Source organism: Pteropus vampyrus, unplaced genomic scaffold (assembly GCF_000151845.1).
Source record: "Pteropus vampyrus isolate Shadow unplaced genomic scaffold, Pvam_2.0 Scaffold56, whole genome shotgun sequence".
NCBI lineage: Eukaryota > Metazoa > Chordata > Mammalia > Chiroptera > Pteropodidae > Pteropus > Pteropus vampyrus.
Genome location: NW_011888837.1, coordinates 2,677,219 through 2,699,210, shown reverse-complemented (window position 1 = coordinate 2,699,210; position 21,992 = coordinate 2,677,219). Strand labels below are relative to the sequence as shown.

Sequence of the window (21,992 nt, the reverse complement as noted above, 5' to 3'; positions counted from 1 at the left end):
TTTTCAAAAGAGGAAAATTAAACTGCCATTCTTCCCAGAAGATGTGACCACTCAGGTAAAGAGCCGATGCTTACAAACGTGATAGAAAGTTTTATGTCTGAACACTAAGAACGGATAGAATGTAAAATTTTACGAAGATATTATTTACAATAGTGTTGAAAATATAAGTGACTAGAAATAAGTTTTTAATAACAAAGAAGATATAGAAGGCCTTTATAGAGAAAATGATAAAACTTTAAAGACATTATGGAAGGCCTCAATAAGTTGAGAGCTATTCTATCTTCTTGTAATAGAAAACTCAGAATCATAAAGATGTCAATAATTCACAAATTAATCTATAATTTCAAAAAATTTCACTCAAAATTATAATTTAATCAATGCAAATCTGGAGATTGTTTCTAAAGTTTACATCAAAGAGTAAAAGTCCATGAAAACAAAAGCCACTCTGAAGAAAATGGGAGAATTTTCCTTTCCTGATATTAGGAATTATTATAAAAAAAATGAAGATGGTGTACAAGTATAGTCAAATTGGTTAAAGGGACAGAATAAAGAGGTCAGAACCATCACCACACATATGAAGAAATCAATTTATAGCAGACGTAGCATTGTAGATCAGTGGAGAAATGATAATATTTCAATAAGTACTGGGGGAGCGATGAACCCTAAGGAGTAATAAAACAAAATTGGATAATTCCCTCATATTATATGCAAAAATCAATTCTGAGTGGAGTAAGTTCTTAAATACGAATAAAAAGTATAAAAATTTTAGAAGACAAAATAGAAGTATATTTTTATAAACTCTGTGAAGGGAATTTTTTGGAGACGAGACATTAAAACTGTTAAGCAGAAAAGAACATATTACTAAGGTAAAGTATATTAAAAATACAATACCGTGATTCAAAAGACACCATGAAAAGAATGAAAATATGAGCCACAAATTGGAAAATGAGCTTTCTTATCCATAAATCTGACAAGAGAATAGTATCCAGAATATATAAAGAACATCTGTGAGTCAATGGGTAAAGGATAATATCCACATAAGAAAAGAAGGAAAGAAATGAATAATTTCACAAAAGCATTGGTAATTTTAGTAATTACTAAATAATCAGTAATTAGTAATTTCACAAAAGAGGAAATACAAATATTTATAAACTTATGAAAAACTTTCAACCTCATTAATAATAGAGAAATGAAAATTAAAAAAAAGATAAAAGATACCAATTCATACCCATCAGACTGACAAAACCAGGTATTGGCCACTATGTGAAGCGAAAGATGATTAAATGTAGAAAGGAGTGTTGGTTGGTACAATCACTTTGCAGTACAGTGTGGCATTATCTAGTAAGTTGGCAGATGTGCACACCCTAAATCCTGGAAATAAGTCCTAGAAAAACTCTCAGGTAGATGAACCAGGAGATGTATAAAGAATGTAGATAATAGTAAAAGTCCGGAAGGAATCCAAGTGTGCACCTATAGTAGATACGTTAAAAAAAAAAAATTGTATTTATTAATTTAATATTTCTATAATGGTATTCTAAGTATCACTTGAACTGATTAAACTACAACTAAACACATCAAAAATGCATGTTTTGCAGAAAAATGTTAAATAATAGAAGCAAGTTGCAGATGAATATATTCGGCATGATTCCATTGACCTGAAGTTCAAAGGCAGGCTGGTTTAGTCCACTTCAGCTGCTATAACAAAAACTATTGGCTTAAGCAACAAACATTTATTTCTCACAATTCTGAAGGCTGAGAAGATCAAGAACAAAGTGCTGGGGACTTATTTCCCAGTTCATACAAAACCATCTTCACACTGTGTCCTCACATGGTGAAAGGGGAGAGGGAGCTCTCTGAGATTTTTTTATTAGGGCATCAATCTCATTCATGAGGGCTCTACCCTCATGACCTAATCACTTCCCAAAGGCTCTACCTCCTAATACCACTACACGGGGGGATTAGGATTTCTGCATATGAATTTGGGGGTCAGGAACACATTCAGTCCATAACAGAGACAAAATAAATAATTGTTTTAGGTTTTATACATTGGTGTTAATACAATTTTTAAAAACCGAGAGGTAATATAGTTTAAAATGGTAGTTGCTTCTTGGAGGAAGTTGTGTATATGATTTGAGCGGTGTGTTAGTTTGCTGTATATAACAATATAACACGGGCTGGGTTCCCTAAAAAAAACAGAAATTTATTATCTCACATTATAGAAGTCCGATGTGAATGTGTTGGCAGATTTGGTTTCTTCTGAAGCCTCTCGCCTTGACTTGCAAATGGCTGGCTGTCTTCTAATAGTGTCTTTTTAGGGCCTTTTCTCTGTGTGCACACATTCTACCTGTTTCTCTCTCTCCTTAGAAGGACACCAGTTATATTGGATTAGGCCCCGCCCTTGTGACCTCATTTAACCTTAATTATCTCTTTAAAGACCTTACCTCTAAACTGGCATGTGCTGAGGTATTGAAGATTAGGACTTGGACTTACTAATTGAAGGAGGAAACAATTCAGCCCATAACAGGAGTTCACATGTGGAGGTTTCTGATGTACTGATTATAGTCTAGATTTTGGCCTGGGTAGCAAGTGAGCAAGTGTGTATTTTATTGTTGCTTTTTAAACTGTACAGGTATGTATTTATACACTCTTTTGTATGGATGCTAGGTAGAATCCTAAGAAGGCCCACCAGGTTTTCCTCCCTAATCCCCAGGACTGTGAACATGATGAGAAATTACACCCATAATTATGTCCCATTACATGGCCAAAGAGATTTTGCAGATGTAGTTAAGGTTACTAATCAATTGACTAAATTAAACTAAGTGTGATTATTCGGGTGGTCCCTAAAAGCAGAGACTTGTCTCTGGCTGATAGCAAAAGAGGAAGTAAGAGAGATTTGAAGCATGAGGTCAATTCAAGGAGAGGCAGATTCAAAAGCAATCTCTAGATGCTGACAGTGACCCTGAGTCAATACCTAGCAAGAATGTGGATACTCAGTCTTATAACTGATAACTGCAAAGAACTGAAGTCGGCCAACAACTAATAATCTTGAAAGTAGATTCCTTCCCAGAGCCCCTAGATGAGGCTTCCCCCTAGATGATACCTTGATTTTAGCTCCTTATAAAATCCTAAATGTTCTCACCATTTAAAAAAAAAAGGTAATTAGGCAAATTATGTGACAACATAGAGGTGTCAGATCACACTACAGTGCTAATCATATTGCAATATATAAATGTCTCAAACCAACACAGTGTATACCTAAAACATACACAACATTGTGTAGTAATTATATCTCAATTAAAGAAAGAGAAAAGAAGGAAGGAAGGAAGGAAGGAAGGAAGGAAGAAGGAAAGAAGGAAGGAAGGAAAGAAAGAAGGAAGGAACCCTATGCAGAGAATCCAGGGCAGCTGTCTCAACTGCTAGGCTACAGAACTATAAGATAATAAATAGATTTATTTTAAGCCACTAAGTTGTGGTAATGTGTCACTTAGCAATGAGCAATTAAAACAGCATGCATGATATATATAGTTTACGATAGAATAAAGTTTCATTAAAATGCAGTATTCTCCATAGCCTCTAAGCTCTGTATTCGCAGGCTAATGCTTCAGAAAGGTTGTCAGTCAGCCTCCAGAGCCACTAGGCTATATTGAACATATTGTGTATTTCTGTGAGTAACTGAGGAATTTCCAGACAATCAAGAATTCTTCATATATCCTTACAGAGGAACATGTATCTTTGTTCATTGTACATGTTTACTTCAAAGTCCACTCAGAAAAATTCACACCCTAACCGTGGCTTCATTTGAGAGCTTTTTATTTTTCGGAGAGGGTACATGATGTTTTCAGAAATGAAAGCCTGAACACTGGGCAATTATCTTCCCATATTGCTGAGAAATAATGCTCAGAGCTCTGGTCACCTATACTCTCAATCTAGTGCATTTTGTATGCAAATGCCAGCTTTGAAAAGGCCAGTACTATGAAAGAGCTGAATAGACCTTATCCAAAGAAAATATATGAATGGCCAGCAGACGTGAAAAGGTGCTCAATATCACTACTCATTAGGGAAATGCAAATCAAAACTACAATGAGATATTATCTCATATCTGTTAGCATGGCTATCACCAAAATGACAAGAGATAACAAATGATGACAAGGATGTGGAAGTAAAGGAACCCTTGTGCCCTCTTGGTGGGATTGTAAACTGGTACAGCCACTATTGAAAACAGTATGGAAGGTCATCAAAACATTAAGAATAGAACTACCACATAATCTAGCAATTGCACTTCTGGGAATATATTCAAAGAAGACAAAAACACTAACAAAAGGATACCTGTACCCCGTGTTCATAGCAGCATCATTTACAATAGCCGTTACATGGAAATAACCTAAGTGTTCATCAACAGATGAATGGATAAAGAAAACGTGATATGTCTATATAATGGAGTAGTATTCGACCATAAAAAAATTATAAGGAAATCCTGCCACTTGTGGCAACGTGGATGAACCTTGAGGGAATTATGTTAAGTGAAATGTCAGGCAGAGAAAGACAAATACTGTATGATCTCACTCATCTGTGGAATCTATTTACAAAACGAACTCATGGAAAAAGAAATGAGATTTGTGGTTGCCAGAGGTAGAGAGTGTGGTAGGAAGAGGAGGGGGAATTGAAAGAAGGTGGTTAAAATGTACAAGCTTCTAGCTATAAGAGAAATAAAGACGAGGGAAGTGATGTGCAACACGTTGACTACAGTTAACACAGCTCTGTGATATACATAATATAATATATATATTTCATATATATATGTATATATATGAAAGTTGTTAAGAGAGTAGATCTTAAGAATTTTCATCACAAGGAAAAAGCATACTTTTCCTTTCAAAGCTTTTTCATTTTATTGTATCTATATGTGTTTTGTATCTATATGTATATGTGGTATATCGATATGAGATAATGGACACTAACCAAACTTATCATGATAATCATTTCGTGATATATCATTAAGCTGCACACCTTAAACTTATACAGTAATGCATGTCAATTATATTACAATACAACTGGGGGAAAAGTTAAAGAAAAAAAGAAAGGTCCAGTATTAGAGGCTTCTATTCTCTCCCACATCTTCACTACTTACATAAATTCTTTTCTGCTGCAGTAGGGACCTTCGGGTATCAATTGAATATTTTCAATGAATTTGAGAGGAATAAATTTAGAATATGTCTGAACACACTGACATCGCAACTCTTGGCTCTCACAGGGATCATCTGAGTGAAAAAAGAATAACAAAACTCTGAGTAAGAACAAAGACAACCACAGTGCTTAATTCTTTACCCCAAATCTGAAATCAGTGCAGCAGGACGCTTGACACACAAAGTAAGTACTGATAGAAATAATCAGGAAGACAATCGCACTAATCTAGTCATCTGCTATTATGATGACCAACGAACATTACTGAGTATGTACTATGTTTGAGAAACTGGTAATTATACTAGATCAATAATTCATTGCTTAAAGATATTATGGGCAATGAGATAGCTTATTGAAAAGCACAGATTCTTACAGTCAGATATGTCTAGGAAGTTACACAGATTTTCAAAAATTAGCTTAACTAGAAACTCTTTGACACTCCACAATCTAAATGTATGTTCTGAGTAGGTATTGATCGACAGTTTCTACCTTTTTCCTAGTGCCAAATACAATCTCATTAGATCTGGAATAGTTTCTGAATTTTCCCAGTGCCTATAAGGAAAGACAAAGCCATATTTGGCTTACCAAAGATGCCCAGGACAAGGGCAGCCAGCAAGAGCATTCGTGAGCTCCCAGCAGCCATGTCTATGCTTGACCCTGATCCTTGTCTGAATGGTGGAATCAACACTGCAGCCCTCTTTTACGTGCTCACTGTAACCCTGAGAAGTTGTGTTGTTCTTGCGTTCTCCTCACACTGAAGAATGAAAGGGACAGCTTATCAAATAGTATGTTTATCACTTACAAGCCAATAAGGAAGCTGAACTTGTTTTTCAAGCTTTGTTTAAGTTGGGGGATTGGAGCTAGATGAGGAGAATTTGTTGAATAGAGAAAAGAACCTATTATTTGCTGGAGAGTGAAACTTCACAATAGTAAAGGGTTCGGTGCCAGTTGCAGTTAATGGTGACTTACAGAATGGAGCCATAAGGACGTCTAAATATCTTTTCAAAGGTCATATTTGTGAAAAGTAGGAAATTAAGATGATTTTCCTCAACAAGTATTTGCTTTTGGCTTTGATGCCTATTTTCATCATCTCAACTCAAGGTCATAATAGAATCTGCCAAGCTCTGACTATACTTACAGCATAGATGACATACAAAGGAACTAAAGTTCAGGTTACAATAACCTTTGTCCTGTCAAGAACAGCAAACTACGGTTTACTTTTGGTTTGAAGACAGCAGTTTCAATGGGATCGAAACTGACTTAAGAGCTTATGAGCTTCAATTTTGTCCTTAAGATTTATAAGTGACCTTAATTATCCCATACTGACCACATTCTTTTTGGCGAGATCTGAAGAATCAACAAATCAAACACTAAAGCATTTTTTATTATTTTTTTAAAGCTGCTAACAAAGTACCATAGAGTGAGTGGGTTAAACAACAGAAGTTTTTGTGTCACAGTTCTGGAGCTAGAAGTCCCTAATCAACGTGTTGGCAAGGTTGTTTCTTTCTTAAGACTGTGAGGGAGGTTGCTGTTCCAAGTCTCTCCCCTGGCTGGCATATGGTCATTTTCAGTTTCACATGGTATTTTCCCTGGGTGTATGTCTTTCTAAATTTTCCCTTTTTATAAGAACGTGGCAATATTGGTTTAGGGTCCATCTTAACAACCTCACTTTAATTCGGTCACCTCTGTAAAGACTATCTTCAAATGAGATACTAGGGGTTAGAACTTTAACTGATGAATTTGAGAGGAGAACATATTTCAACCCATAGCATTTAACTGAAGAATCAGTGATTACTGAAGGGCTGATAAATTCTAAATTTGGTCTCTTTTTTGGCAATTCTCATTGAGCATCTATTACCTACCTGGGCCTTTAAATATGCTTATGCTAAGTATTTAAAGAATAAAAATTCCAGTCAAAACCATAGAATAGGTAAACACTGTGCTTGCCTCCTCTCATGATCACATCACAATTACAACTAAACTACAGAACAACCATCATAGAGAACTACTTGAAGTCTTGTTGAACAGAAGTCCTATAACTAAGAAGAAGAAGAAGCTATATCGAGTCTAGTATGAGGAGTGGAAATGTGGAAGGGGCTGGTCCTACACCCATGTGTGGCAATTGAGAACTGAGAATAATGTCTCTTCTGTAGAGGTTCCCCTGAAGAGTGAGGAGTCCCAGTCTCACATCAGGCTCCCAAGCCCAAGTTTCCAGGTCTGTGAAGAGAAGTCCCCATAACTTCTGACTGTGAAAAATAGTGGAGATTGTGGCTGAATGAGATGAAGGGCTGCTGGAGTCCCAGGCCTTCCTCCTAAAGGGCCTGTGCATGAACTTACTAGCTGATAGACTCATGCTCTGAGCTCTCTGGTACAAGGGCAGCAGCTTTAAAAGTACCAGGGACATAAGGGGAGAAACTGAATTGTCTGACATCAGGGCGAGGATGGGAGGAGCAGCTCTATGCCAAGAAGAGGTGCTGGCAGAAGCCATTCTTCCTTTGTTGAGCCCTCTATACACTCAGCATGCATGCACCAGCGAGTGCCATGTCTGAGTCTTCATCAGCTTCTCTAATACCATTTGCTTCACCCTGGTAATTCCCTGAGACACTGCCCTACTCAATTTGCAGGCCCACTCAAAACACTTCCAGTGGCTTTTTCATACAAACAGCCTTTCTTAGCTCATGCTGAGGACTTTCCTAAAATCTCTTAAAAGTTCACATATTTTAAACAAGCAGCATCTGGCCTTGGCATTCCTGGTACCTCTTGCCAAGCAGCCCCACGACCAGCACTAGAGGTAGCAGCCTTGATTTGCACCTTAGCCTTTCCCAGGCACTTCAAAGCCCAGAACAAGTGGAAATCATCTGCAGATTTCTTTGTAGCTCATACCAAATGGTCCCGGGCAGGGAACAGACAGTGGCTGAACCTGGCCTGCAACAGAGCCCCTCCCAAGAGACCCCAGAACTAATAAACCTGGTGGCCAGCTTCAGACCACAGTAGAGCACCATTCAGCTACCTCCACTAAAGACACACCCAAAGGACAGACTCAGCAGGCACCAGAGTTTCGCTAAAGCAAATTCTGCTCCATAGAATCAGCCCCTGCACATCAGCTCCTCCACTGTAGTCATGGTCAGTCCTCACAAACAATCAGCCTTAGGACCAATCCCTCCCACTGATGTATAAACATAAACCAAGGCTCAACTACAACAGAAAGAAACATATGGCCAACACAAGGGACACACTTGGAGCACTCAGCTCAGGTGACCAGGGAGACTGCACCACTGGGCCTCACAGGACACCTACTACATAAGGCCATTATACTAAGACCAGGAGACATAGTAGTTCTACCTAATAGATAAAAATAAACATAGAGAAGCATCCAAAATGGGAAGACAAAGAAACATATCCCAAACGAAAGAATAGAGCAAAACTCCAGAAAAAGAACTAAAACAAAATGGAGAAAAGCAATCTACCAGACGCAGAGTTCAAAACACTGGTTATAAGGATGCTCAATGATCTCAGTGAGAACTTCCACAAAGAGATAGGAAACATAAAAATAGTGATAGAAAACATAAAAAAAAAAAAAGGCAGAAATGAAGAATGCAAAAACTGAAGTAAAGAGTACATTATAGAAACTCGACAATAGATTAGATGAAACAGAGATTGAAATAGTGATTTGGAAGACAAGGTAACAGAAAACACTCAATCAGAACAGCAATAAAGAAAAAGAATCCAAAAAAATGAGGACAGTTTAAGAGTCCTCTGGGATAACATCGAGTGTATCAACATTTGCATCATAAAGTACCAGAACGAGAGGAGAGAGAGAGAGCAAGAACTTGAAAACCTATGTGGAGAAATAATGATGGAAAACTTCCTAACCTGGTGAAAGAAATAGACATACAACCCAGGAAGCTCAGAGAGTCTCAAACAAGATGAACCTAAAGAGGCCCACACTAAGACACATCATAAATAAAATGCCAAAGTTAAAGACAAAGGGGGAATCTTAAAAGTACCTAGAGAAAAGCAATTAGTTACCTTCAGGGGAGCTCCCATAAGACTATTAGCTGATTTCTCAACAGAAACTTTGCAGGCCAGAAGGGACTGGCATGAAAAACAAGGACCTACAACCAAGATTACTCTATCCAGCAAAGCTATCATTTAGAATCAAAAGACAGATTAAGAGCTTCCCAGACAAGAAAAAGCTAAAGGAATTCATCATCACCAAATCAATATTACAAGAAATGATAAAGACTTCTTAAAGAAAAAGAAGGAGAAGGAGAAGGAGAAGAAGAAAGAAGAAGAAAAGAAAATATATGAAAAATAAAATGGCCATAACTACATATTTATCAATAATTACTTTAAATATAAATGCATTAAACACTCTAATCAAAAGACAGGGCAACTGAAAGGATAAGAAAACAAGACCTTTACATATGCTACCTACAAGACACTCACTTCAAATTGAAAGACACACACAGACTAAAAGTAAAAGGATAGAAAAATATATTTCATTAAAATAGAAACAAAAAAATAAAAAGCTAGGGTAGCAATACTTATATCAGACAAAACAGACTTTAAAACAAAGGCTATATAACAAGAGAAAAAGAAGGACACAGTAATCCTGCTTCTGAGTAGCTGAAGAAACCCAAAACACTACTTCAAAGGGACATGTGCATCCACATATTCATTGCAATATTATTTACAATAGTCAAGATAAGAAGGCAACCTGGGTGTCCATCAATGGATGAATGGATATAGAAGAAGTGGCACATATCTACAATGAAATATTACTCAGCCATAAAAAAGAATAAAATCTTGCCATCTGCAACTACATGGATGAACCTAGAGGGTACTGGACTGAGCAGAGTTAGTCAAAGACAAATGTTATGTGATTTCACTTATATGTGGAATCTAGAGAACAGAATAAATAAATAATGTAGAAATAAGCTCAAGGATACAGAGAGCATTTTGATAGTTACCGGTTTGGGGAATGGAAGAAGGGGAAAAGAGACTAAGAGGTACATATTGGTAGTTACAAAATTGTCATGGGGATGTAGAGTATAACATGGGGAATATAGTCATTAGTGTTGTAATAACTATATACGGTGTCAGATTTGTCGGGGTGGTCACTTCAAAAGTTATATAGATGTCACTAATCGCTGTGTTGTACACCTGAAACTAATATAATATTGTATGTCAACTATAATAAAATATAAAAAAATCACAGAAAAGAAGCCAAAAAGAAAATAAAAATTGAATTTCTGCTCTTGAGAAGATCACAGCCTGTTTGGAGAGACAGACATGTAAGCAGCTTAAATTAGAAGATGATCTATGTTATACTAGGTGGGTACCTGAGGCATCCTAGAGACAGAAGAGGGAAGACTTGGATTCGGGGGAGGGAAGACTTCACAGGGAAGTTAACATCGGAGTTGTTAAAGATGAAAAGAAGCACATTATAACAAAAGGCTGACAAACATTCTAGACATTGAAGTACACAAAGAGGCACAGTTTTGTCGAGTAGCTATGATCTGAATGTTTGTTTCTCCCTGAAATTCACATGTTAGAATTCAAATGCCCAAAGGCAGGAGGAGTTGATTAGGTCATGGGGGGGGGAGGGAGGTGGAGCCCTCATGAATGAGATTAGTGTCATATGTAAGAGACCCCAAAGGGCTTCTGTTGAACGAAGATACAGTGACTATTCTGAAACCCAGAAGAAGACCTTCATTTGACCATGCTGGCTTTCTGATCTTCCAGCCTCCAAAACTAGGATAAATAAAATTCTGTTGTTTATAAGCCACCCAGTCCACAGTATTTTCTTATAGCAACCTGGACAGACTAATGCATGGATCTTGGCATGTTAGGGAAGTGGGAAAAAGTTATTTCAATCTCAAAATAAAGTAAGTTTTAATAACTTGACAACATTCAGTTGACTGATCAGATCTTGGCCTTTATACAGACCAAAAAACTGCAAATAAGTTAGAAACACTAATCATACATAACCTTAATTTCTTTTAGTCTCATTTTCCTTTTGTACCAAGTCAAGGTCACAAAATGTTGTGTTTGCAACATGCATACATATTATTATTATTATTATTATTATTATTATTATTATTATTATTATTGTAAGAAAATATACAAAGCTAAGATAACCAAATGTTGAAAGACTCAAAATAATTTAATTTTTCAAAACTTTAAAGACAAGCTTAGGACATCATCAGTTGTTAAGGAGTTTGTTAAACAGATGGTGATAAAATATCCAAGGATCTTCCTTATCAAAATTGGGTCTCTAATTCTAGACTTACTAAAATCTATGCCATATCAGGAGCAGAATTAATTTACAGTTAGATCTAGATTGCTTAAAATGCTCAGATTGTCAGCTTCTAAATTTTTATAGACAACCTGTTTTATTGGTTGAAATTTCACACAGCCTGAGACACACAAACATGCAAGTCACTAAAAAAAATTCCATTTTTTGTTGTAATCTTATATTTCATTCTTCAAAACATGTATCTACACTATCAGAGATACAACATAATGTAATAATAGTAATTATCATTTATTGAGTTCTGCTTTCTGTCAACACACTTCTATGAACTTTTTGTATATTATCTGAAAATCTTATAAGGGATATGTCTATCTCATAGATGAGAAAATTGAATATATCAGAAAGATTTAAAATAGCCACCAATTCTTCGCAGCCCATCATTTCAAGATGTGAAATATATTTCCCAAATCCTTTGACTTTGTGCTGACCTTATGAGTTGATTTGGCCAACAGGATGTGATAGAAGTAATGTAAGTACTGCAGGTCAAAACTGCAAATAGCCCAGGAGCAGCCACTCCTGTTGTCTTAAAATGCTGCTTCTACCATAAGAAGAGAACAGAGCTCATTCATCAGACGTGAGTGAGGCAGTCCTGCTCATCACCAAGTGACTATGGCTACCAAAGTGATGCCAGGAGAGACCATCAGAAAAGCCACCCACCTGAGCCCAGCCCAGCTGTTGCAACACTTAACCCAAACTGATGATGCACAGGGTCATGAACTAAAATAAAAAGGTTATTATTTTAAGGCACTACATTTTGGGGAGACAATAGCTAACTGATAGAGTAACTTAGCAGATTATACAAAGTGGCTGAACTCATCTTTGACTTCAAATTGTTTGGCCACAATATTCATCATATTTCCTTTAGACTCCCCTACAGTTGCTATGATATGAATGGGCTATTAGTTATTAATTAGTACTCTGAGACAGGTTCTACAAATTTTAGAAAGCTAATCCTAGAGCCAATCCAAGATTCAAACTAATAATCCTGTTTGGCAATTATCAGAATGATCTAAATATCAGAAAGCTGAGTTCTAGTCTATGACATTTGATAATTCCTTAGTGATCTCCAAGCCTCCGCAGTCCCATTTGTAAAATGAAAGAATTAATTTATTGTGTGATTTCTCAGGTTTCAAAAAAAAACCCTGCCTGGCTGCTAAAAGATCAGTTCCTGGTTTTAACATTTGACTTGTTTATTCCTCTACAGACTATGTGGCTTTTTTTCTTCAGAAAACTGTTGGAAGCAAAAGGTACAATTCCAACTACCTATTGCTTTTTAAAAAAGTATTTATCATTTTAATTGGGAGGACAAAAGGTCAGTAGAGGTATCATTCTCTTCACAGGTGAAAATAAGTTCCTAGATGTGGGTTTGTTAGAGTTTTCCCCCCATACCTCCACATCCACTTTAGGGCCTTATGGATCCTAAAGTTTAGCCAAGATCCTAAGTTTAGCCAAGAAAGAAAAATCAGTGGCTGTTTGGATGATTTATGACTCTCTAATGTAAATCCAGCAACTCTAATTTCTTGATTTCATGGTTTCTTCAGAATAAGAGGGGAAACACTCACAATAGCCTCTTGGGAAATGAATAACTCATTTGTACTTAGCGATGGCCAGCATGGTTGTGGTTATGCATATTCCTATTAGTTATCATTTTTCCCTGCCCCACTTCATATTTCCCTCCCTCCAGATTCTCTGGTGTTATACTTCTTGATAAAATAGTAATACAAGAGTACAAAAATCTCAGCCTTGGGATTTAACTTCTGGAGAATTTAACCAAGTTTGGGTTCTTCTGAAAGTAGATTCTGATACAAAGGCTTATGTGCAGTAACTTATCTTGAAGATGATTGTAAGAAAAACAAGTGAGGAAGCAGGGGAATGTAGGGTAGGGAAGAGAAAAAAGCTAAAAAGTCTATGTTCTAAATAAGATCATTGTAAGTAATTAGAGCTTAATCTTGCTATAGAACCTCTGAAAAAAACTTGTAAAGTGTTCCTCAGAGTTGTAGCACCAAGACCTGCATTTACAGTCATGTTGGAGTAAAAGAAAAGTCATGACCTTATGCCATAAACAACTAGAAAACTCAACAAAATATATGAAACAACTGATTTTAGACGACAGGGAACAAATGACTAGGGACCCTGAGAAAAGGAAGCAAATAAGGTTAAGTCCATGATCACCCTTGCTTTTTGTGGATCAACTCTGGACCACTGTGCAGGGAGGGAGACCCCAAGCAGAGCATAGTGATTTTGTTGAGTTGAGGAGACGCAGATTTGAATTTAGGGGAACTGATATGACTGTAAGCTATGGAGTAGAGGTGCAGAAAGAAGACATCTGTGCAGGAAAATAGTGCTCCACAAATCTCCCTATTCCATTGGGCCTCTGTGATCAACACAAAGTCACACGTGTGTAGGGTGAAACTCTGTAAGGTCAGGCAGAGAGTGGCCAGAGATCTGTAAGCTGAGCAATTTTTAGACTTCATGTGGGGTGGGGAGATAATTAAGGTCTGACTTGTTAAAGTTGAAAGAACTTGTGAGCACTCAAAGTATTCTGTAAAGACACAGAAGAAATATGACTTAGTAGTGCAGCCCGAGGGCACAGGACTCTCTCTAGACCACCCTAACAAAGCTTAAAAACAAGTCTCAAAAATATCTAACTGGTGTTCTAGTAACTTAATTTCCTGCCAGAACAGAAATCAAGACTCTAAAAGAAGAAAACAAAACCTCAATGCTCATTAACACATGATTCAAAATTGTCTGCACTCAACCAAAAATTGCAACACATGCCAAGTAGAAAAGTGTGACCCATCACCAGAGAGAAAAATCATTCAATAGAAATAGGCTCAGAAATGACAGAATGATAGAATTAATAGACAAGGATTATAAAATAGCTATTATAAATATGTCCAAGGCTTTAAAAGAGAATGTAGACATAATAGAGAAGCGGGACATGTGTAGATATGAATTCAGATATAGGTAATATAGATGTAGATAGAACTGTCTAACTAAGGAGAACTAGAAAATAGAAAATTCTTCCACTAACTCCCGCCCCTCAGTGAAGGTTGCCTTTGAGGGCATTAAATCACAGGCCATCCTGCATGTGAACTGAGCAAATATTCTCTTCCATTTCCTCCTCGCCACACCTAAATGGAGAGAGACCTCAAGAAGAAAATCAGAAGGAGAGAGGAGCTTGAGTTGGGAAACTGTCAGCATGAATAGATGTTGCACATTGCCACTGTGGAACTCATTGGTAAGCAGAGGGGATATGGAGTGGGGCATCAAAGGTGAAGATAGAACTAGATCTCTTTATTATTATCGGTGTTGATAGTCAGCAAAAGGAAAAACAGTATCATCTGTTACTCTGGATTATCCCTATTATGCTATTGCAGGTCTGCCACCTCCACCATCCCCTAATGTTTCTACAATTATTTCTGGAAGTCCTGAGTAGACATCACAGTAGAACACACAAAGAAGAACTCACAAGAACGGAATAGGATCAGCCATATTTCTTCCTTTCTGGCTCTAGCTCCTTTGGTAACACTGCTCAAGAAATCTTAGTCATTGTTGCCATTGCTTCCTTCACCCATAATCACCACCTCACACACCCTTGTGTCCCATTTCCTGCCATAATATTCTTAATAAGAGACTGCTTTGTACTTACAAAGTCTCAGGGCAATTTGGTGTGAAAACTGCACTACCTATCTACTTACTTGATCCCAAATGACATTGAGACAATGTCCATGGAGTTGACCAATGGAAGATTTCTGAAGGCATCCCTGCAACAACTTTAGAAAGTATATTCTGTTATTATCTTTATTCTAAGAAGGGAAAATGAGGTTAGGTGAAGTCAAGAAAGTCACCCAAGATCACAGCCAAAAAATGATAGAGCTGGAATTTATTCCAAAGTTTATCTAATTCTTTGAAACCTATGACTTTATCCACTGTATGAACAGAAACATCTTTTTTTTTTTTAATGTTCCATGTTCCATAATGATAGAGCTAAGTGACCAATACAGCAAGCTCAAGATAATGTTGGAGTGTAAAGACTGGTCTTAGGTGTGAGAGCTTTATTGAGTCCTTGGGGTCCTACTCGTAAATATTTTTTAATGAATGCTAGCACTTTTGGGGTTAGGGAATGAATGCTAGCATTTATGGAGCTTCTAGAATGGTTTGCATTTATTTACTTCTGTACAGTTCACAAATCGTCTTCTTTCTCATCTAATTTATAACTAATGAAGAACATTGGAGTTATGAAGAGATTATCATTTTTATCTATTTTAAGTGCAAAACCAAAGCTCACAGAAGTTGTTTTTTAGTACTCAGAGACTTTATTTACCCAGCTACTTGGGGCAAGCCAGAACTTGTTCTCAGGCTGCCAGTTGTTCCTTCTTGCCTCTGCTGAAGGCTTTTACCTAAGGCTCAGGATTTCCTGAATGAGTCCTGAGTCAGAGACAAGCACACACACCCCACACATCCATAAACATTACTCCTTTTCAGTGGTTTCTTTTAGAATATAGGAATCTTTATAGGAATCTTTCCTCCCCAAACAAAACCAATTTTGTTTGTCTTGGAAACATGGAGCACTACTGTCATCTTGGGACAGAGTTGAATACCAAGTTCCAGAAAGCTTTCTCAAGCTAAACAATCTATCAGATTCCAGAAAAATCACACTATAAAAGAAGAACTAATGCACTCAAATCTTAAAACCATTCTATTTGATAAATTGGTATAAAGGATTAGGATAAGATTAAACTCACTGGTAGTTCTTTATAAGTGAAGGTTAGGAAATTAAACCCAAATATAAAATAGATCTTTTCATAGGTAAAGTACCCAGCCATTCATTCATTCTGCTTCTGTTGATGATACCCATTATTTGAGTTTTGAAGAAAAAAATCTACTTTACCACCATTTTACTACCAGCGTTATTGAATTGTCAATAATTATTTGAAAAAAACCATTTAGCAAAACAATGAGAGTCTTTATTAAGATAATTTTAAAAATGTAAATGTTTTTATGGAGGTAAACTTGAGTAGCCAGGTAGCAAGGAGCTCTTTATAGAAAACAGCTATATACTATTTTCCACAGTGGCTGTATTAATTCACATTCCCACCAGCAGTGTATGAGAGTTCTTTTTTCCACATAACCTCTCCAACACTTTTTATTACTTGTCTTGTTGATAACAACCATGCTTACAGGTGTGAGGTGATATCCCATTGTGGTTTTGATTACATTTCCCTAATAGCTAGTGAAGTTGAACATCTTTTCATATGTCAGTTGGCCATTTGTATTTCTTCTTGGAAGAAGTCATGATTTCTTTATATATTCTGGATATTAGACCCCTTATCACAGGCATTACTTGTTGATCCTCAAAAAATTAAGACTATAATTACCATATGACCCTGCAATCTCTCTTCTGGATATCTACCCTGAAAATTTGAAAACATCTATCCATAAAGGTATATGCGCTCTGATGTTCACTGCAACATTATTCCCGGTGGCCAAGACATGGAGACAACCAATGTGTCCTTCAATAGATGATTGAATAAAAAAGATGTGGTACATATCTAGAATGGATATTACTCAGCCATTAGAAAAGATGAAATACTGCCATTTGCCACAAACATGGACGGATCTCACACAATGCAATATACAGATGATATATTATTGAATTGTACGCTTGAAACCTATATAATTTAATAACTAATGTAACCCAGATAAATTTAATTAAAAGCAAACAAACAAAACCCCAAACAATGTATATCAGTGACTCTCACACTGAAGGGGGAAGGGATGGACTACAGTTAGGAAGAGTGCATTCTTGGGTAGGTGAGAGCCAAGAAGAGTGACAGCTATCACCATATGAAGTTAAGCATAACTAACAGTTTGATTTAGATGTGTAGCCAATTGAATACCCAGTAAAAAAAAATGTTGAGAAACATTGACATAAACCACCAGATTATCCAAGAATGTTAGTCGATTTTTTCCAGAAAATGAAACAAATGTTTATTTTGAAATACTTTATTTTCATGTGGTTTTTTTTGCTAAAGCATCAATAAATATTTAAATCTCTGTTCTAAGACAAAAATTGCATAATTAACAATTAAGGCATATGCCTTACAAGAAAGACATAAAATGTCCAAGGTATATTTAGAACATTGTAGTTCTTAAAGCTTCAACATGAGAAATGTTAAGCATATACTGTGAAATAATTCCAATAAACAAGTGACATTCTTCTAAACAGTGACAAAAATAAATGTACACATATGTTTCCCAACCTTGACAATGACATCACTATTTGCTTGGATCCCCCAACCTCTGTCCTAGGGGCTGGCATGCCGTGGGCTTCTCGGAAATGTTAATTTAATGACTAGAGAATACTTGCAAACATTTTACCTTCAAATTAAATAAGAATCAAAATTAAACTAACTCGGATTTGACAAAATAAACAATAAAAATAACAGTATAGTGCACAAGTAGAGTCAATTACATCCTTAATGACTTTGCATGTAAAATATTAACACAAAATCTTTGAAAACCAGCTGAAAATAAATAAATAAATAAATAAGTAGAAGAACTCTCCTAAGAGATGCTCAGATATATTAAGCCCAATCCAGGTGTTCTTGGGAGCTGATGATTTCTCTTTACCCTCTTTGATTCCTGTAAGGGCAGGGCCTGTTTCAGGTATAGCCAACAACCAACTTCCTTCTTCCTCTGGTCAATTGGAGCCGCCCCTATAACAGAAAAAAGTTGTCCTTAGTAGCTACTCAGGAAAACCCTCTGCACAGCACTCTTCTCCTGTCCTACCCTCTACGTTCCAGAGTTTTCTGACTCTAGTTTCACCAGACTGGCATCAAGTTCTTACTTCTAAACTGTGTCGCAGAGACCTCTAGGCTCTTGGGTACTCTTATTTAGGAATGTGGTGGTGGTGGTGGTGAGGGATTGGGGGAGTCTGTGGTTTTTACTGAATTATTGGCTGCAAAGAGCCAGAACCTCTTGGATAGAGAGCAAAAAAGAGTGACAGCTGATTATCTGTCACACTGGGCCTCACTTAAGCCTCATAGCAACACTAAGTAGTAACTACTACTGTTTTTCCTGTTTTAATGAGCTTAGATAAGCCAAATAATTGTCCTGGAGTCACACGGTAAAGAGGTGGTGGAATCCAGATTTGTACCCAGTGCAGTGTCACTGCAAAGTCCCTGCTCTTCACTACAAACTAAGCTTTAGGGCCCAGATTGCAGAGAAACAAGGGTTTTGCTTTTCAGGTGTGAAGCCCATAAGAAACTGGAAGAAAAATGCCTGTTTTTATAACAAGTGGAAATCTTTTTTAGAATAACTGGCCAACGCCAATGAGAATTTTAAGAAAGGCAGCTTGACTCACATTAATATGAATGAGGATGGAAAGTGGGATTGGACGGGAGGGTACTGGAAACATCCTTCTGCACCAGCGCACATTAATGATCTTAATGGCAAATTTAATTGTGAAATAATGATTTTTCGGTCCCAACGAAACCCTGGGTTTCTCTGATATAATTTTCAGAAAGCAGATGCCAATATCTGTCACCAGTGACTCTATTCACATAACTCACTTGTTTAGCATCTTATCGATGATTTTCTTAACCATGGGGGCTTCGGGGTTGAGACAAACTTCCTGTCCATTCTTGAGAGTGACACTGCAGAGAGAAGGGAGAATCCACGTGAGGCGGGAGGTCGGTCTGGGGCTCAGGGTCGGGGCATCGGGACCGTGGGGCTGACATGGTAGCAGCAGCAGAAGCTCCAGGAGGCACTTACATGACTTCTGTTTGGCCGCAGTGGGGTCCCGGGGGCGTCACCTTCACACTCTGGATGTTCTTGAAGTGAATCCCCTGCAAGGTCTGCAAGCACTGGCAACGCAGTTCAGTGACCACGGGCGCCCCTGAGGGGACAACAGACTCGGTTAGCGGAGATGTCCCCCCGATGGGCGCCCACCGTCTCCTGTCCCTCCCGTGAGATCCCAGGGCCCCGAGCCTCACCAGCTGCGCGCCGGCACGAGGCGGCCAGGAGCAGGAGCAGCAGCGCGGCCCGGAGGAGCGAAGGGGAGCGGGTGGCGGCGGCGGTCGCGGCGCGGGCCATGGTGCTCAGCTCGGGGTGTCGGGGCGGCGGTGCCTGGAGCGCGAGAGCTGGTGGGAGAGCTGGCTGAGCGGGCTCTGTGGCTCCTCGAGACCGGCGAACCCCTTTTATCTATAGTCGCAGCCCTCAGTCCTGGGAAAGTCCCAGACTTGCTGATCGTTCCGGGGTCCAGAAGGCGGGCCCCGCCCCAGTGGGGTGTTGAGGGTGGAGGCCCCGCCGGAGCCATCCTGCGTGGCCTGCGGTGTATCTAGGCTGACTCTGGGATAGTCTCCTTCCGCCCAAGTCTCCAAAGGAGCAGTGAGTGAGTCGCCACCACGCAGGACCTACCGCCTGCGAGGGGGAGACCGTGGGTGCCCAGGGACCCCAGTGCTCAGGACAGAAAAGGAGAAAACGCTGGAGAGCATCCGTGAGACCCTCCGACAAGGGTGGCACATCTTTAGAAGGAAAGAGTTATGTTTCTTTAGTTAACAGACCTAGGGGAATCAAGGAGGGGTGAGGGGGTAAATTTTACTTAGCTGTCTCTCTCTATATTCCATTAATATGTATTCTGTCTCTCTCTAAATTTCAGTTTTGCATATTTCACACGCCTGAAATTAAGGCTCAATACCGTTGTCATCTCGGATTCCAGAGTGTTGGACTTGTTTTCTTGTTGTATACTCCGAAATTATATACTCTCGAAATTATATACTCTCGGATTCCAGAGTGTTGGACTTGTTTTCTTGTTGTATACTCCTTAATATATCTTGTTTTTATTTTCCATTTGGATGAGTGTCAAAAGTTGAAGCCATGTCATCATAAAAAAATAAATTAATTAATTTAAAAAAAAGATGAATCCAGTGTTAATTTCAATAAATTGAGGGTTATAACATAATCTCCTCTTCTGTACCTGGTTGAGCTTCATTCTTTGGTCTGTAATGTTGGAACTTCCAAAATTTATGGGCGATATCCTTTTCCATGTATGAAGGGTTCAAATTTGATCTATGAAATATGGGACTGGAGGTCACCTTGAAACTGTGGAGGGTCTAGTCCTGCAGGCTCGTGGGGTTCACCTCTTCTGGTCTATCCTTGGACAAAATAGCACTTGGACATTTGGGAGTGGGGATCCTCTATACAGCACCCTTACTCCAGTGGTGTGCAGATGGAATATGAAGTGCCACATCACACGTAAAACCTCATTTCTACAGAACTTTCAGTATCGATCCCCTTTTCTCTAGAAACAAACATCGCATGTCTCTGTTTACTGGCTAGGAATTTTAGTTTTTTGAAACTGACACCTTGTAAAATCATTGATTGATTCGATGATTAAGTGTAATTTTCCAGGTTAAATTCAGACCTCTTGGAGACCTGGGATATGATGGGAGGCAAGAGAGGAGAAAAGAATAGCCTCTGGCCCAGGGTTATATGTCTATGGATGGGGTTCCAAGCAGCCAAGCTCAGGGGATAAGAGCCTGTACTCCATAGCCAGCCACCTGGTGAGCAGTGAAACCACCTGCATTTAAGTTGCCAGCTATCATCTACAAGTTATTAAAGATTTATTTGCCTACTCTAATGTAGTTATGAGAAATGAGTCAACATTTGTGAGAGCCAGCATGGATTAAGGGATTATAAACGTTTGTTTAAATAAATAAAGTGGATATAGCTCTTTCCAATATTGCCTAAACAGAAACTCAACCTGTGCAAATCCTTCTATTAAGAAAAAATTGTAATGGAAAAGTTTCTTCATGCGTTTAAAATTTTCTATATCAGGCTTTCTAAAAGGAAGGTGCATCTATACTCTACAAGGGAAGCATTTATCTGAGTGTTTTTTTTTTTTTTTTTTGCTGTTGAGATCAATCATTTGATTTATTTTGTAGTCCTACTTTCGATCACCTCATCTGTAAAAAGGGAGTTTGAATTAAAGACTCTCTATATTATTTATTGGAAACATTTTACAAAATAAATGACTGCCCTTAAAAATACTTTATCAGTATAGTCCTGAGAGAAAAACTAGAGAAATTAAAAGAATATTAAAATTTGCATTAAGCACTAGGAAACAAGAAATCATCTAAATTTTATAAAACATGTGACTAGCTCATGAATAATTGAGAGCTTGTGTGGTTACTCTTCATGTCATTGTTCCTGGAATTTGATGGGAAACTGGCCCAGAAATACAAAAGCTATTCTTTAAAACAAGAGATGCATTGTTTTGTTTTCTAATTGTAAATATAATACAGGCTCATTTTATAAACTTTATAAAAGTCAGAAAGGCATGAAGAAATTTTTTTTTTTTCTTTAATCTCTCTTGTTTATGGAACAAACTTTAACAGGTCACTGAAAGTTTGCTTTTTTCTTCTTCAATAAACATAGTAGCTGACAAATTATAAGAGCTTGCAAGATTCTGAATAAATATGAAACA

At 37.8% G+C, this 21,992-nt stretch overlaps 1 protein-coding gene across 3 annotated transcripts in view; it reads right to left on the bottom strand.

Annotated features, from left to right (window-relative positions):
* LOC105292342 (growth-regulated protein homolog gamma-like) overlaps positions 1 to 19,713 on the bottom strand; it is a 93,625-nt gene extending 73,912 nt beyond the window's left edge. Inside the window, exons 1-4 of one of the 3 annotated variants that reach the window (XM_011360529.2) lie at positions 19,501 to 19,711; positions 19,280 to 19,403; positions 19,078 to 19,161; positions 18,068 to 18,222 (exon numbers count right to left, since the gene is read on the bottom strand). In XM_011360529.2, the coding sequence (XP_011358831.1) occupies positions 18,207 to 18,222; positions 19,078 to 19,161; positions 19,280 to 19,403; positions 19,501 to 19,600 (324 nt within the window). In that variant the 5' untranslated portion in view covers positions 19,601 to 19,711 and the 3' untranslated portion in view covers positions 18,068 to 18,206. Of the gene's footprint in view, positions 1 to 18,067; positions 18,223 to 19,077; positions 19,162 to 19,279; positions 19,404 to 19,500 lie in introns of those variants that run through there. The other 2 variants (XM_011360530.2, XM_011360528.2) reach the window with 2 other exon arrangements.
* Positions 19,714 to 21,992: the final 2,279 nt, after the last annotated feature.